At 36.3% G+C, this 16,492-nt stretch overlaps 1 protein-coding gene across 4 annotated transcripts in view; it reads right to left on the bottom strand.

Annotated features, from left to right (window-relative positions):
- The window catches only part of LOC115214971 (serine palmitoyltransferase 1), a 59,855-nt gene that overhangs the window by 16,742 nt on the left and 26,621 nt on the right, over positions 1-16,492 (bottom strand). For all 4 annotated transcript variants that reach the window (XM_029784068.2, XM_029784070.2, XM_029784069.2 and 1 more), the window contains exons 2-8: positions 12,652-12,756; positions 9,265-9,368; positions 5,944-6,037; positions 4,570-4,642; positions 3,528-3,660; positions 1,570-1,699; positions 72-269 (exon numbers count right to left, since the gene is read on the bottom strand). In XM_029784068.2, coding sequence (XP_029639928.1) covers positions 72-269; positions 1,570-1,699; positions 3,528-3,660; positions 4,570-4,642; positions 5,944-6,037; positions 9,265-9,368; positions 12,652-12,756 — 837 coding nt within the window. The remainder of the gene's footprint in view (positions 1-71; positions 270-1,569; positions 1,700-3,527; positions 3,661-4,569; positions 4,643-5,943; positions 6,038-9,264; positions 9,369-12,651; positions 12,757-16,492) is intronic.

Below are 16,492 nucleotides of genomic sequence, written 5' to 3'. Positions count from 1 at the left end.
GTGATATTGCAGGAGAGGAAAAGAAATTTGGTAGTATAGAAATTAAGAGAAAAAAAAAACTATCAACTTACTGATACATCATAATATTCAGATAAACCTCGACCAGTCCTGCCAAGAACTCCAATACTTAAACTCTCTTCAAGGAATACTCGAACTTTGTATTTATACTTGAGCTCAATGATTTTAGGGAGCGGACAAATATCACCATGGTTTACATAGATAGCTTCAACTACCACAAACTTACGGGTAATTCTGGCCTTTTTAGGATTCTACAAAGGAGAAAGGAGAAATACTTAAGAAAACTAATTTAGAAATTTTATTGATAATCAAAATACAGTATTTAATTGTACCCATAATTTAGTGTTAAATCTTGGTACAATTTTTTTTCCCTTCATACTTGTAGCTTTGCCTCAGGTTTAACTTGTACCCCAAATTTTTCAGTTAAAAATCAAGAATAAAATAGTATGACTTCTACATAGTACAGTAAAATTTTCAATCAATAAAATAGTATTTCTAAAAATTAGCAACATTTTCACTTTCTTTATAGGCCTCACTTTTATCTTAATTCACACCAACATCAAAGTATTTCAGGGGTAGTTATAAAATATGCATATATAACTGATGAGTATAAGGATTAATACATCGTTAGCAATTTAACAAATTTAAGGTTTTATTTGCCAAATGAACTTTGCAAAATAGGATTTTATTTTTTGCTTGTTCTTTTTGAAATAAAGAAAAATTTATGACACATTAAGCATATAACTTTTGCATTACTAGATTTGTCAACATAAATGAAAAACGATTCCATTCAGAATGAGGTCCAGGCATGGCTGCATGGTTAAGAATGTTGCTTTCCAATCACATGGTTTCAGTTTTGGTCCTATGGCAAGTGTCTTTTAGGATAGCCCCAAGTTTCTTTTAGGCTAGCTTGGGCAAGTGGCTTTTAGGATAGCCCCAAACCAACATAAGCCGTGTGAGTGGATTTGGCAGACAAAAACTGAAAGAAGCCTGTTGTATATACGTGTTGTTTTTCAGGTTTATAGATTTTCAATAGAGATAACTTTAAAAAGTGATTTAATAACCCTGTTAACATAGGTGAGGCACAGTAAGGACTTATAAGCCTTTGATATACTAGGTAGTATATTATTTTTGCTTAACGAAATACAGTGTCAGTACCAGTAATTAATGAGTGCTTGCATTTATAAATATGCATGTGAATATGTGCATGTTTGTGTCTCTTTGTTTTGACATTGCGTGATAGTTGTAAATGAGCGTCACTGTTATACAAGCAGTGTCATTCATTTCCAATATTCTGTGTAAACATGTCTGGCCATGGGGAAATATCACCTTGCTTAGAAAACAAGTGAGAGTTAACAACAAGAGTGGCATCCAACCATAGAAGACCTGCCTTTAAATTTTCTTCAACCCATGCAGGTATGAAGAAGTGGACGTTAAAACCATGATAATATGATGAAAGAAAATAAGAAATTGCTGATAAATGTTTAATTTCTGAGAGACAATTCCATGGCAACAAAATCAATGATAATTTTGATAAGTTATAATACGTACCTTTTGCTCTTCTTTTTCTTGTTCGATCAATAATTCTGTTAAATGGTCCATATCATTATGTCTGAAATATTTTATTACACTACGGGAAGCTAGCAAACCTTTTTGGATTGAGAAACAAACTCCTGCATCACTAGAAAAACAAACAAACAAAAAGAAAAGTAAAGAAAACCTTGTGTTAAAAGAAATTTCATTAATAATTTGATGCACCAAAGTTTAAACAAACACAACAGGATACAAACATCTAATTAACAGGTAAGGTGGATCTGCTACAAATTCCTAATATATTTAAAGTGGTTGTCGAGATTACATCCATTTTTTTCTTTTTTTCAATTTCTTCACCCTTAACCAAATATATTTGATGCCTAGCTGCCCATATCTATGAGAGGGGGAATGTTGTGACTGTGCTTGACAACCGGTGTGAGTTTGTTTACATCTGCATAACTTACTAGTTTGGCATAAAAGACAGATAAAATAGGTACCAAATATAAAAATTAAGAACTGGGGTCAATCTGTTTGACTAAAACCCTTCCAGGCAGTGCCCCAGCTTGGCTGCAGTCCAATGGCTGAAACAAGTAAATGATTAAAAGAAATTAATTATAAGTAAGATAAATATATTTCTAATATTTAAAAATCAGCAAAAATTCTTCAGAATTGGATAGGTAACCATCATGAGTCACTGGATATAGCATTTGCCAGATAAAATTATGAATAGATTGTTTTCAATAACACCACATATATGATTTTCACAATATTTATAGTAATTAAATTTTCAGTTAGTATTTTTTAACCCATTAACTCTTAATAACAGCCCATCTGAGACCCCACCTGGTTCTATGAAATAAACTTTTGTTTTAGAGTGATTTAAATTAAAACTTTCTATCAAAATTTCATGTTAATTTAAAAATAATAATAATGATGAAATTATTGTATACAGTGCTCAGGTGCACTACAACTTGTCAAAAGTGCGTATAAAGCATATGCAGTAATGTACAAATGTCTGGAAAGTGAACAGTGTATGAGTTAGATATATGCTTGCGTATGTATGGAGGGGAGAAAATCAGGTGTATTGTTGGCGAATCTCAGGAAGCATGGAAGTTTTGAAGGATGCAGGGCTCCAACAACTAACAACAGATGCCAGCAGTTTGTTCCATACTTCAGCAACTCTTAGTGTGAATAAATGTTTCCAAAAGTCATGGGAGTTGTGCAGTTTTCTGACTTTGTAAACATGTCCACGGGTGTTAGACAGGTGGTGTTTGAAAAGGTGCTCAGAGTTATTGTTAGTAAGATGGTTAATAATTTTATGGGTGTCTGCCAAGTCAGTTGCCAGAAGTCGGAGTTTCAAAGTTTCCATCAAAATTTCATGTCAAAATATGTTCCAAAGACCAGCTTAATAATAAGGAAGTCATTTTCTTAAACATTTTTTATCCAGTTGACTGTGGCCATGCTGCAGCACCACCATAAAGAGTTTTTTAGTGGAATGAATCGACTCCAGGACGTACTCTTTGTAAGCCAAGTGCTTATTCTACTGATTGCTTTTGCCTAACCACTAAGTTATGGGGGACATAAACACACCAACATCAGTTGTCAAGCAATGGTGGGAGAGACAAACATAGACTCAGACACACACAGAAATATATAATACAACAGACTTCTTTCAGTTTCCGTCTACCAAATCAACTCATAAGGCTTTGGTCAGCTTAAGGCTATAGTAAAAGACACTTGCCTAAGGTGCCATGCAGTGGGACTGAACCCAGAACCAAGTGATTGGGAAGCAAGCTTCAAAGCAAAGGAAGTGCATTTCAGTAGAAATATGATAATGAAAGTGTTAAAATTTTGATTTCTTGTATATATTAATTAGGCACAAGCAAGTAGAGAACAGATTCTGTCTTTCAGGTTGTAATAGGAAGATAAATCAAAATATTTAAATGAGTAATTCAAATAATCAAATACCAACATACCAAAATATAACATCACCACGTTTTGAATATGCAGGAATAGCACTTGCAACAGTAGCAAAACCATAGGAATAAAGAATTGCTGATTCTGCCCCAAGAAATCGCCGCATCTTATCTTCCATGTCGAGATGAACATCTGAAATATCACAAATAACAAATTATACAGAGAGAAAACATCATCATCATTTAATGTTCTTTTTCCATGCTAACATGGAGGCTACAGTAGAAGACATTTGCCCAAGGTGCCATGCAGTAGGACTGAACCTGGAACAGTGTGGTTGGGAAGCAAGCTTCTTATCACACAGCCACACTTACACCTATATTTTCAAAATTAATCAAAATAAAGGTAGAGTATTTCAAAAGAGATATGGCAAAAAAAGGGTTAAATCAAAATTGCAATTTATGCACCCTACTAAATGTATACACATCTGATAGGGACATGATGCTGTGAAATTTTCTCAGACTAAAATTTCTTCATAGACTTGGATGGTTCTCTTACGTACCACCGGCACTGGTATGTTAAAAACAACATCTGAGTGAGACAAACATTGTCACAGTCCAATGATGGCTTAGCTGGTTGAAAATTCAAAGTTACTGTCAACAACATTCTTATTTAAGAATAATAAATTTGTGTTCTACAAAAGTATTGAGTATCCCATCAGATTAATGTAAAATTGTTTTTATTATAACATAAAACAAACATTAGTGTCTGTGTGCACATGTGTGCATGTTGTAAAACTTATATTGAATGGCATTTTAAGTTTCACCTCACAACTCAATCAACCAGCATAAGTCAACTGTGTAGATCGTCAAACAAAGTTTAAGTCAACAAGAATTTTACAATAAATATGTCCCTGCTTTTAATATTGAGTCCTAACCTTACTTCAACATACATACAAATAACTATATATATGCACATACGTGTTTATTCCGGTTAAAGACTAAAAGCAGGACATTATATTTCTAGAGTTCTTTGTTCTTTTACAATCGGCAAAGAACTAAAAGCGTAGATGCTAAACCTCAGACAGTGGTGCATATTACTTACCCATGGTGCCATAGAATGCTCTTGGACCACAAGAACCAACCCCATATCGCAAGAGGGTCCCAATTGCTGCATCCTACAAGAAAGGAAGAAAGATTTCATATTAACTGAAAAGCAAAATTGATCAATTATCAATCACAAAAAAAAAAAAAATCAGTTAATATTCTTAATATAAATTAAGACATACCAGTCTACTTAACTGAAATTTTGATTAATCAATAAATCAAGATAATGAAATAATCTTTTCTACTAAAGGCACAAGGCCTGAAATTTTGGGTGAGGGGACTAGTTGATTACATCGACTCCAGTGTTTTGCTGGTACTTAATTTATTAACCTCAAAAGGATGAAAGGCAAAGTCAACTACAACAGAATTTGAACTCAAATATAAAGACAGACAAAATGCTTAGCATTTTGTCTGACATGCTAACAATTCTGCCAGCTGACTGCCTTAAGACAATGAAATAACGAAATATAACAAAGGTCCAATAGTTGGACTCAAAACAAATTTTCAAAAATAATGGTTTACATTAAACTTTGCAACCAAAAGGTTTCAGGTTGACTTCCACTGTATGACACATTGGACAAGTGTTTTCTACTATAGCAACAGGCCAACTAATGCCTTGCAAGAAGTAAACAGAAACTGTTGGCAGGATGCTGGCATCATGCTTAACAGCAAGCTGCAACATTATATATTCAGTGACACCAGTTCCTTATATTGGGTACTGCAGATGGTGGGGTAGGATGTTGGTGCAAATCAGTAGCTCAGTCTTAAACATCTAGAAGCTATCTTGAATTTCTTTCAAACCTTCTACTCTGACTTCTAACCTCTGATGAGATGGATGTGTCATACAAGCCTGCAAATCTTTGAGGAATGTGGAGCTGAGTCAAACTGTTATTTACAATACAAATGGAAACAGATAGTCTTTCCTTCTTTTTTCTTTTACTTGTTTCAGTCGTTTGACTGTGACCATGGTTTAAGTTAAAGAAATTGACCCTAGGACTTATTCTTTGTAAGCCTCATATGTATTCTATCGGTCTCTTTTGGGCAAGTGTTTTCTACTATAGCCTCGGGCCAACCAAAGCCTTGTGAGTGGATTTGGTAGACGGAAACTGAAAGAAGCCTGTAGTATATATGTATGTGTCTGTATATGTTTGTGTCTGTGTTTGTCCCCCCAACATCGCTTGACAACCTAGCAGTTCAGGAAAAGAGACCAATAGAATAGGTACTAGGCTTACAAAGAATAAGTCCTGGGGTCGATTTGCTTGACTAAAGGCGGTGCTCCAGCATGGCCGCAGTCAAATGACTGAAACAAGTTAAAGGAGTAAAAAATAATTGAAATAAAAAATTAGTTTGAAAATGAAATTACTGAAATTACCTCGACACATTTTTCACCAAGCATACCCAAAAAATTAAAAGTGGCTATGTTAATACATTGTCGACCTTGGATAGTCAGGTATTTGCCTGCTTTCCTGGAAGAGAAAGGAAAATTATTCAATTAAAATATAACAGAGCAAAGAGATTAACTAAATATTTGGTCAACCTTAGAGTTATAAGGAAAAAAACTCTTAAATACATAGACTTAAGATTTTCATAATAATCTTATCAATAAACTACACAAGTTGCAATTATCAATGTCTATAGCACACAGAAGAGGCATGGCTGTGTGGATAAGAAACTCACTTTGCAACCACATTGTATTGGGTTCAATCCACTGTGTAGCACCTGAAGCATCTTCTATTGCTCTGGGGCTAGCTAATGCTTTGTGAGTGATTTAGTAGATGGAAAACTGTATGTGTGTGTGTGTGTGTGTGTGTGTGTGTGTGAACATGCACATATATAGGTTGTGTTTGTCTCTCAATGCTCAACAACTAGTATTGGTTTGTTTATGTCCACCTAACTTTCAGCAGAAAGTGACTGACAGTATACTCTTTTTACTCTTTTTACTTGTTTCAGTCATTTGACTGCGGCCATGCTGTAGCACCGCCTTTAGTCGAGCAAATCGACCTCGGGACTTATTCTTTGTAAGCCCAGTACTTATTCTATCGGTCTCTTTTGCCGAACCGCTAAGTTACAGGGACGTAAACACACCAGCATCGGTTGTCAAGCAATGCTAGGGGAACAAACACAGACACACAAACATATTCACACACACTTATATATATATATATACATATATACGACAGGCTTCTTTCAGTTTCCGTCTACCAAATCCACTCACAAGGCATTGGTCGGCCCGGGGCTATAGCAGAAGACACGTGCCCAAGATGCCACGCAGTGGGACTGAACCCGGAACCATGTGGTTGGTTAGCAAGCTACTTACCAAACAGCCACTCCTGCGCCTATATACCAGACTTTTGAATTAAGATCAAAACAAGACAGAAATGAAAATAAAATGGAATTGTGAACTAACTTATGTTAAAATGCTGCATAATTTACAAGATTTTTAATGTAAAACAGTATTTGATATAATAAGCATCATCTTGAGACAGAAAAAACCCACTTTCTAGTCGGTGGGTCTGTCTCAAACCTATTACTTGTAAAAATTTCAAATTATTATCATGCAACATTAATATATAAAAAGGGTAAAATATTATAAAATTAGCAATTCAAAGATAGATTATTTGCTTCTTTCTAATAAAGAATTATTTGGCATGGTTCCTACAGTTGGATAATTTTTTTAACACCAACCACTTTACAGAGTATAAGGAGGGGGTGCTTTTTTTTGTAGCACTGGCATGAAGTCACCAACTTGCAAAACAAGAATGATCCCTTGACTTTGTGGAGATGTAGCAAAAAAGGAAGTGGCTTTATGCTAAGTGTTCAGAGGCTGTAAAAAATTTCAGTTAGATTTTATATATAGTCACTCATCAAAACTAAGTCTAAGCTTAGTATTATCAAAAATATTTTTAAAATTCTAAGAGGAACTAACATTCATAGCATTAAATTTATGAACTATGTAGATACTTTTCAAACTCCACCCATCTAACACCCGTGGACATATTTACAAAGTCAGAAAACAGCACAGCTCCCATGACTTCAGGAAACATTTTTTCACGCTGAGAGTTGCTGAAGCATGGAACAAACTGCCGGCATCAGTTGTTAGTTGTCGGAGCACTGCATCCTTCAAAACTTCCATGCTTTCTGAGATTCGCCAACACTACACCTGATTTTCTCCCCTCCATACACACACAGGCATGTATCTGACTCATACATTGTTCGCTTTCCAGACATTTTTACATTACTGCATGTACTTTATATGCACTTTCTGACAAGTTGTGGTGCACCTGAGCACTGTATACAATAATTTCATTATTATATATGTAGCACTGTAAATATGGCAGTGTATAGTTAAGGTTCTGAAACAGAACTCAACTATATAACATAAGGGAAATTAGTTTAAAGAGTATGAAAAGTTTATATACAATGTGAGAAATAATGATCATCGTTTAATGTTCATTGTTCATGCTAGCAATGATTGGGTGGCTCAACAGGATCTAACAAGCCAAAAGACTGCACCAAGTTCCAATATCTACTTTGTTATGGTTTCTACAGGTGAATGCCCTTCATAACACTGACCATTTTACAGAGTGTAATATGTGTGTTTTACTCTTTGTAGCACTTGCACTAGGGAGAACAAGTAATTTGCAAAACAAAAACGCTCCTTCCACTGAATGAAAGTGTAGCAGAGAGCAAAGTGGCTTTATGCCATCTGTTGAGGAGCTAAAATACAATACAAGGTCAAGAACTGGTGTCTTGCTGAAGAGGAAATACATGGTTGCCTCACAGTATATAAAGGTGAGTGGGAATAACTGGAAAGAGAGATAAAGATGGTGGTGACAAAGTGTCAGGGTGTATCCTGAAGGTATAAGAAAGTGAGTATAAGAGAGAATAGAGACAAAGGATAAGGAAGGATTGCTATGTTTATAAAAATGTAAGAGGGGTGAACAAAGGTGAAGGCATGATCGATGGTAAATATGAGTCTGGAGGAGAAGGTGAAAGAAACAGAAGTGGCTCAGGAGGGAGGAGGTGATAAGTGGAAGTACAGAAAGGGTGGAGAGCAGAAAGATGGGAGATAAGGAGATGATGTGGGACTAGGTGGATAAAAGAGGAATGCATGAGAGAGAGGGAGGTAGAGAGAAAGAGGACACAGTGATGGAGAGTGATGTCAGAGGCATGTAAGGGTGAATGTTAGAAATGAATTTTTTTAAAAACAAACAACCTTTCAAAAACAATGGGATGGAAGCACTCCGTCGGTTACGACGACGAGGGTTCCAGTTGATCCAATCAACGGAACAGCCTGCTCGTGAAATTAACGTGTAAGTGGCTGAGCACTCCACAGACACATGTACCCTTAACGTAGTTCTCGGGGATATTCAGCGTGACACAGAGAGTGACAAGGCCGGCCCTTTGAAATACAGGTACAACAGAAACAGGAAGTAAGAGTGAGAGAAAGTGTGGTGAAAGAGTACAGCAGGGATCACCACCATCCCTGCCAGAGCCTTGTGGAGCTCTAGGTGTTTTCGCTCAATAAACACTCACAAACGCCCGGTCTGGGAATCGAAACCACGATCCTACGACCGCGAGTCCACTGCCCTAACCACTGGGCCATTGCGCCTCCAATACTAGCAATATCAAAATAGTTAAACAATAACAACATTTACTAATTAAACAATTTGAAATAAAAAAGGAATTTTACCCAGAAATAACATTATTTCTCAGATTGTCCAAAAGTGGATGATCTTCTCTCGTCTTTGGAACAAGTGGCTGAGGCACCCAGTCAGCAATTAAATCTGATTTTTCCTGAGGTTGAAAGAAAAAACGAATTTCATAATTTAAACAAAGAAATCTTGTTAACTTTAACTACTGATTATTCCCACACCTGACCATCTTATCTAAATAAAATCTGGCACTGCGTCAGTTATGATGACATGGGTTTCAGTTGTTCCAATCAACGGAACAGCCTGCTCATGTAATTAACATGAAAGTGGCTGAGCACTCTACTGACATGCATACCCTTATTATAGTTCTCAGGGAGATTCAGCATAACACACAATGTGACAAAGCTGGCCCTTTGAAATACAGGTACTACTCATATTTGCCAGCTGAGAGGACTGGAACAATGTGAAATAAAGTGTCTTGCTCTCAGACACAACACAATGCTGGGAATTGAACTCACAACCTCACAATTGTAAGCTAAATACCCTAACCACTAATCCACATGCCTTCTATTCTGAATTTACAAGGACACACAGTGAATTGTCTTCATGGCCAAAAAGACTTAACAGCCAAGTCCAACTAGTTCTAAGCAGATATCACAGAGGAATATAGTTCTCCTATGAGAGCTTCAGTGATGAGAGCTCCATCTGTTAACAGTGCTGAGTTCAATTTACTCATAAAAAAAGTATTGCTGGAGGAGCAAACATTTAACCAGCAAACCTCTACCGTGATCATCATTTAATGTTTGGCATGGTTTGCACAGTGGAACAGGATCCAACTAGCCTGGGAGCTACATTGGTCTACATTGTCTGGTTTTTGGCAAGGTTTCTACAGCTAGATGTCCTTCCTAACACCAACCACTTTATAGACTGGAATGATGCTTTTTTTCATGGTACCTGTACTCTAAAACAATTTACATTGCACAAACCAATAACACAAGAAAATGTGCCAAGATCATTTGAACCGTAAAACATTTGGATGCTGGGGCAGTTTTGCACAGCTGGATGTTCTTCCTGTCACCAACCATTGGCTGTTTCATACAAGATGTATATTCTCCTAGTTTTTTGCATTATAAACTATGCAGTCCAGATATGATTTTATGGCATGTGTGGACAATAATATAGTCTAAATGGTGTCACTGTTTCAAGTGCATAAACAATGCCAAGGGACAGACAAGAGGGAACAAACATACAGGGACATCTATGGTCATACACTTCAAGCTTCCATACAGTTCAGGTTAGTCATATGTCCTAAGACTAAATTCATAACATTGAAGCTTAAGCCAATTTCTTTGCTTATAAGTGATTGAGACTACAACACTCCACTGAATAGGATGCCAGTCCATTGCAGTGTTAACTTCCCAGCTATTGTTGAATCTCATTTACAGCTGAGTTGACAGGAGAATTGTAAAATGAATAATTTGCTCAAGAATACAATGCACTGACAGGTCCAGGTTTTGAAACCACAATCATGAGTGAAACATCCAAACAATTAGGCTACATGCCTTCATTTCTATACAGTTTATTTCTATTAATTTCACTTCCCAGATTTTAGCCAACCGAAGGCCATAGTAAAAGACACTTGCCTACAGTGCTGTACAGAGAAAACAAACCTGAAACTGCATGGATGTGAAGCAACCTTCATAATATAACTAGCATCTATAAGAAAAATGTTGTTTCGTCATTAAAGAAAATACATAATAGAGTTCTAGAATTATGCAATTCCCAGTTCTTTTACTGTTTCAGTTATTTGTACTTGTTGCAGCATTCACCTGGGGTGGTCAGGCCAGCTCTGTCCAAATTATTACATCCCTCAAGAATGTTGATTATATCTAATGGCCAGCCACAGTCAAGGTTGTAATGGATACCCACTCCCAGTTCCACCATTGCCAAAGACCATAGACGTAGGGACCTGATTGTGCTTCCACATAAGCCTTTACTGTCACCAGCCATGTCTTTAGTTGTCCTCCAGCTCATTTGTGCCAGCCTGGAAATCAAATGAATCCACTCCAGTACTTATTCTTTTTATTCTTTCTTAAAGCCTAGTGCTTATTTTATCAGTTTCTTTTGCCAAACTGCTAAGTTACGGGGACATAAACATATATACATGACAGGCTTCTTTCAGTTTCCTTCAAGCAAATCCTTTCACAAGACTTTTGTCAGCCTGAAGTTATAGTAGAAGACACTTGCCACACAGTGGGACTGAACCTAGAATCATATGGTTGGGAAGCAAGCTTCTTACCATATAGCCATGCCTCACTGATACACCTTTTGCTGATATCATTTCATCTTAAAGCATAATATAAATTCCTATACACTTCCACTCTTTTTCATCACTCACTATATTCATCTCTAACCTTTATGAAACTATCTGCCCGCTCTCCTCACCCCAGTGATCCATTGCCCATATCCTCTCTTATGCTGACCTTCTTGAAACTTGAGAGCTTGCTCTGGCACCCCATCACTACCATCTTTACCTTCTTCCCAACTGCTCCCACCTACTCACCCTTATATAATCTGGGATAGCCATGTATCTCCCCTATAACAAGACTCCTGTGCTTATACCTTCTATCATACTTTAACCACTCAACACCTGGCATAAATCCACCTCCCCACTCCCAAACTTTCCCCACTTAGTTGAAAGGGGCTTTTTTCTTGTTCTTTTCCTATTTTGTAAATTATCTGGCAACCTCATTAGTGCAAGTGGTATGAAAATAGCAACTAGTGCACACTATAAAGCGATTGGCATTAGTAAGGGCATTGAGCTGTCGAAACCATGCCAAAGCTGACATTAGGCCTAGACAAAGCCCTGTGCCTCACCAGATCCTATCAAACCATTCAACCCTGGCCAGCAAGAAAAACAAACATTAAATGATGATGATTCACAATATAGAAAAAGGGTGAAAAATACAAAGATAACCAAGATGAAAATGTAATTTATTTATGTCAAGAACTCAGCATAAAAACTTAACAATCACAGTTGCTTACTTAATGTTTCCATAATCATTGCTATTCCTACAGGTATCAGAGTATTTAGAGGATTAGCAACTGTTTGAGATTTCCAATTAAAATTTTTTCCCCAATAAAAGACTGAAATTTTTAAAAATCAATCGCTTTAGCTCAAGCTGTGAAACAAACTATAAGTGGCCAAAATCAGGTGAAGCTTCATAAACATACACAATGTTGATTCATGGAAACCTTAACAAACTAATGACAACCTCAAAACATTTAAACTAAGAGTAACATTTCCCCATTTTTACTAACATTCTATAAACAACATTTTTTATATTATTTCATTTTCTTAATGAAATAACGTCACAAACAAAATTGTTCATGCCATTAGTTGCAAAATATGTAAAGACACTTACCTTTTCTGTGAGTATTGTTTTTTCAGGGTTGTAACTTTTAGAAAACAGCAGTTTAATGATACAAATAATAAGGATGGCTTCAAAGAACAAATGGTATGTTGGAGCCTAAAATACAATAAGAGCTTAGATAAAATAAGGAATAATAATTAATAAAAATAAAACTTAAAATAAGACAAATGAGTGAATAATTAAGTTAATTTTAAAAAAGAAACAGGTGAAAATATTTGAAAAAACTACATACTGTATTTACTAGTGTACAAGTTGCATTGTTTTATACTTGATTTTAACTGAAAAAAGTTGGATGTGACTTATACATGAAACAAAGCTGATATAAAGTTTGAAGAAGGAAAAAATTTGTACCAAAATTCAACACTAAATTAGGGGTGTGGCTTAAACACAAGCGCAACTTATGATCAAGTACAGTTTTTGAAAAAAACATATACTAAATACAAGTGAAATAGAAATAGCATGTAAAAATTACAATAGAAGATACTTGTAAAAGTAATTATTATATGATGAATAATTTGTTCATTTATGTCCATTTGGAGTGTTAAGCTAGGGTAGGATGAATATATTATTGAGGAATTGTTTTATGGCTAGATAGCTATTTTTCAAGTGAGGGATCTCCTTTTTCACACACATTTGAAAGCTCAAAGTAAATTGATGCTTTGTTGACAGGAGAAGTGACAACAACAGTTCATAGCTGGTGACTTGCATGGCACAAAAATGTAAACAAACATTGACACACATACATAGAGTTAAATTTGACAGTTTGCATTTAAAACATATATATATATTTCTCTGAAAATAAAAGTATTTTCTAAAAAGTCATAAAATATCAACTAGAATATGGCTATGAGATAACAGTTTGCTCCGCTGCCCTCAGCTTCCACCATGGCTTCAAGAACATTGTGCATGTGGTCCTCACTGTGTCCCTGGGAAGATCTTCAAACACCTCCTTGATTTCGGTCACCAGCTCAGCCTTGGTGTTGCAGGCAGAGCAGTTGGTGCCTTTCTCGACTGTGCTTCACATACATAGTAATCCATAGGATTACAACGGGTGGAATTAAGAGACCAGAAATTGGGACTGATGAAGTTAAAGAAATTCTCTAATAAACACTTCTGACTCTTTCCAGAGAAACGGCAAGGAGCTGAATCCTTCCAGCAGCAACCCACTCCAGCCAGGGATTGACTGCAGTCCCCAGCAGCTTCGCATAGCCATCTGAATTGAGCCTGAAGCTCTGTTCAAAAACGTACAGGTGAATTTCAGCATGCAGATGCAATCAGAACACTTGCTGTGTCCATTCCTGTTGACCACAGCTTCACAGTCTCTGTTGCAGCTGCCTTACCTTAACAGTATTCAAAGAGCATTGAGAGGCTGTCATGAATCACCATGATACAGGTACCTCTTTTCCAATTTTCAGATCACTTTCAATCCTCCATGTCAGCTAACATTTTCTCAACTACACCTTTAATCTTTATGCTCTCCAACACCATTAACTGTTTTCCAATACATTAAGCTGTTCCCGATAAAAGGAAACATTAAAAAATTATCGAAATCAGCCCAAATACCTGAAGATACACACATATAGCAGGCTTCTTTTAGTTTCCATTTATCAAATTCACTCAATGCTTTGTCAGCTTGGATCTATAGTAGAAGACACTTGCTCAAAGTGCTGCACAGTCGGACTAAAGCAAAAACCATGTAGTTGAGAAGAGAGCTTCTTAACCACAGAGCTATGCTTGCAGTGTTAATTATATAATAAATAAATAAGTAATTTGGAAAATACTGTATAATTATAGAATTTGAAGCTAAACATGAAAGGTTTACACCTTAAATACCTAAGTTATTATTTACTCAATCTTTGAAAGAAAGATTATAAGAAATGAATTGACAAAATAAGAAACGAACTGAGAGTAAATCTGGATAAGAATAAAATGTAGTGTGTAAGAGAAATGACAACACTTGTATAGATATGTAAAGCATATGAATAATGATAGAGGAATACAGAAATGCTTAGAGATCCATGTGGTAGAGAGTGGTGAAAGAGAAAGACATGAAGAGAGGTAGTGAAAACTGATCTCAGGATGCTGGACATCACACAGGAAATGACAAAGGAATGCCACAAGTGGTAGAACAGTGTGTTGGAGAAGACTCATCTAACACATGCAAGCATGGGAAAACAAACATATGATGAATGTAAACAGAATATCTGAAATGAGCGCAACTAATTCCTAAATCCATAATCAAAGAATAAGATAAATTCTCATTAATCCTTTATCTGGTTTAGATACAGGAAAAACATGAGATCTAATGATACACCCTGACACCTTAGCACCACTATTTTTATCACTACTGGTATTCCATGGCACACTGGTGTGCCACAAGACAATGCTAGGTGTGCCACAGTGCAACCTGAATATAATTTCTTCCTTATATTTTTAGTTCAGGTGTGCCACCAAATTTTGAAAAGAATATAAGTGAGCCGCAAGAGAAAAAAAGTTGCAGAGCACTACTCTACGGTAAAAAACCTGTTCTGCTCCTACTTTATTCTTTCATACTTTACCCATCTCTGCTCCTCATCTCCTAGCTTAAACTTCACCACTTCAAGGTTTGTAGCCATGCAACCTCCCTAGTGCTGGTGCCACAATTAAAAAAAATGGATGTAAAAACAAACAAGATTAAGTTAAGTGCTCTGAAATATCAGAATCCCTGTGTAACAGACATGATAGATAGCAATAGACATTTGAATGGAGAAGGTGTAACTGATCACTTTTGTGTTAATTTGAATTTCCTCTATTTCCAATGTGTTGCATTACACACATCAGCCCATCCTTGGACAGTTCCAATAGCCTACCAATTTACTGCTAGACCCTCACTCAACCCTTCTCCATTTCTGTAGAAATGGGATGCTGTGAGTAGTCTCCCATGACAATTCTCATAGTACAACATAACCAACACCAAACGAGAGAGAAGAAACAACAGCAATTTTTGACTGATTCCAACCCCCTCTGAAGGATGAAAGGCAAAGTTGACCACAGCGGGATTCAAGACCAATGACCACAAGCCACTAATGTTTCTGCTGATTCACCATCTTGTGGATTTGTGACAAAAGTCTAATTAATAAGCATTCCCCTACTGCTACCTTCCTACACTTAAAGAGAGATAACTTTTGCTTCTTGTTAACAACTAGCTAGAAAACCTCATTTTCTGTAGAGCGTAGTCAATTGCTGAGTGCATTATCCTAAGGATATCATTGATTATGTATTTAAAATAAGAGACAAGATAATTTTATTTGTACTAACTACAACCACAATATGACTTACGTGAAAGTTACATGATGTATACGGTTTTATCTTTTATTTCAGTCAATGAACAAATCGACACCAGTACTTATTTTTTAAAACGTGGTACTTATTCTAACGGTCCCATTTGCCGAAACGCTAGATTACGAGGACGTAAACAAACCGACACTGGTTATACAGCAATAGGTTAGTGACAAACAGACAGACGACGGCTTCCACACAGTTTCCGTCTGCCAAATTCACTCACAAGGCATTGGCCAGCCTGGAGTTATGATGAAAGGTGCCGCGCACAGTGGCACTGAACCCGAAACCACGTGGTTGCGAAGCAGGCTTCTTTCATTCGGTTTTGTTTATTTGCTTAGTCACATTTCAAAGTCTTATTATTTTTTCTAATGCTGCAGTTGGTGTTGTTACTGCGATAGTGGTGAAGAAAAAGTTTTCTTTTGAAGTTAATATTGACGAAACAAAGATACAAAATACTAAATTTCTAAATCTCTCGTAGAGACATGTACGGTGGTGGGGCGATAGAATGGTT

The sequence above is a fragment of the Octopus sinensis genome, linkage group LG8, assembly GCF_006345805.1.
Source record: "Octopus sinensis linkage group LG8, ASM634580v1, whole genome shotgun sequence".
In the NCBI taxonomy this organism is placed as follows: domain Eukaryota; kingdom Metazoa; phylum Mollusca; class Cephalopoda; order Octopoda; family Octopodidae; genus Octopus; species Octopus sinensis.
The sequence above is the reverse complement of the archived record's forward strand: the minus strand, read 5'-3'. Positions and strand labels throughout refer to the sequence as shown.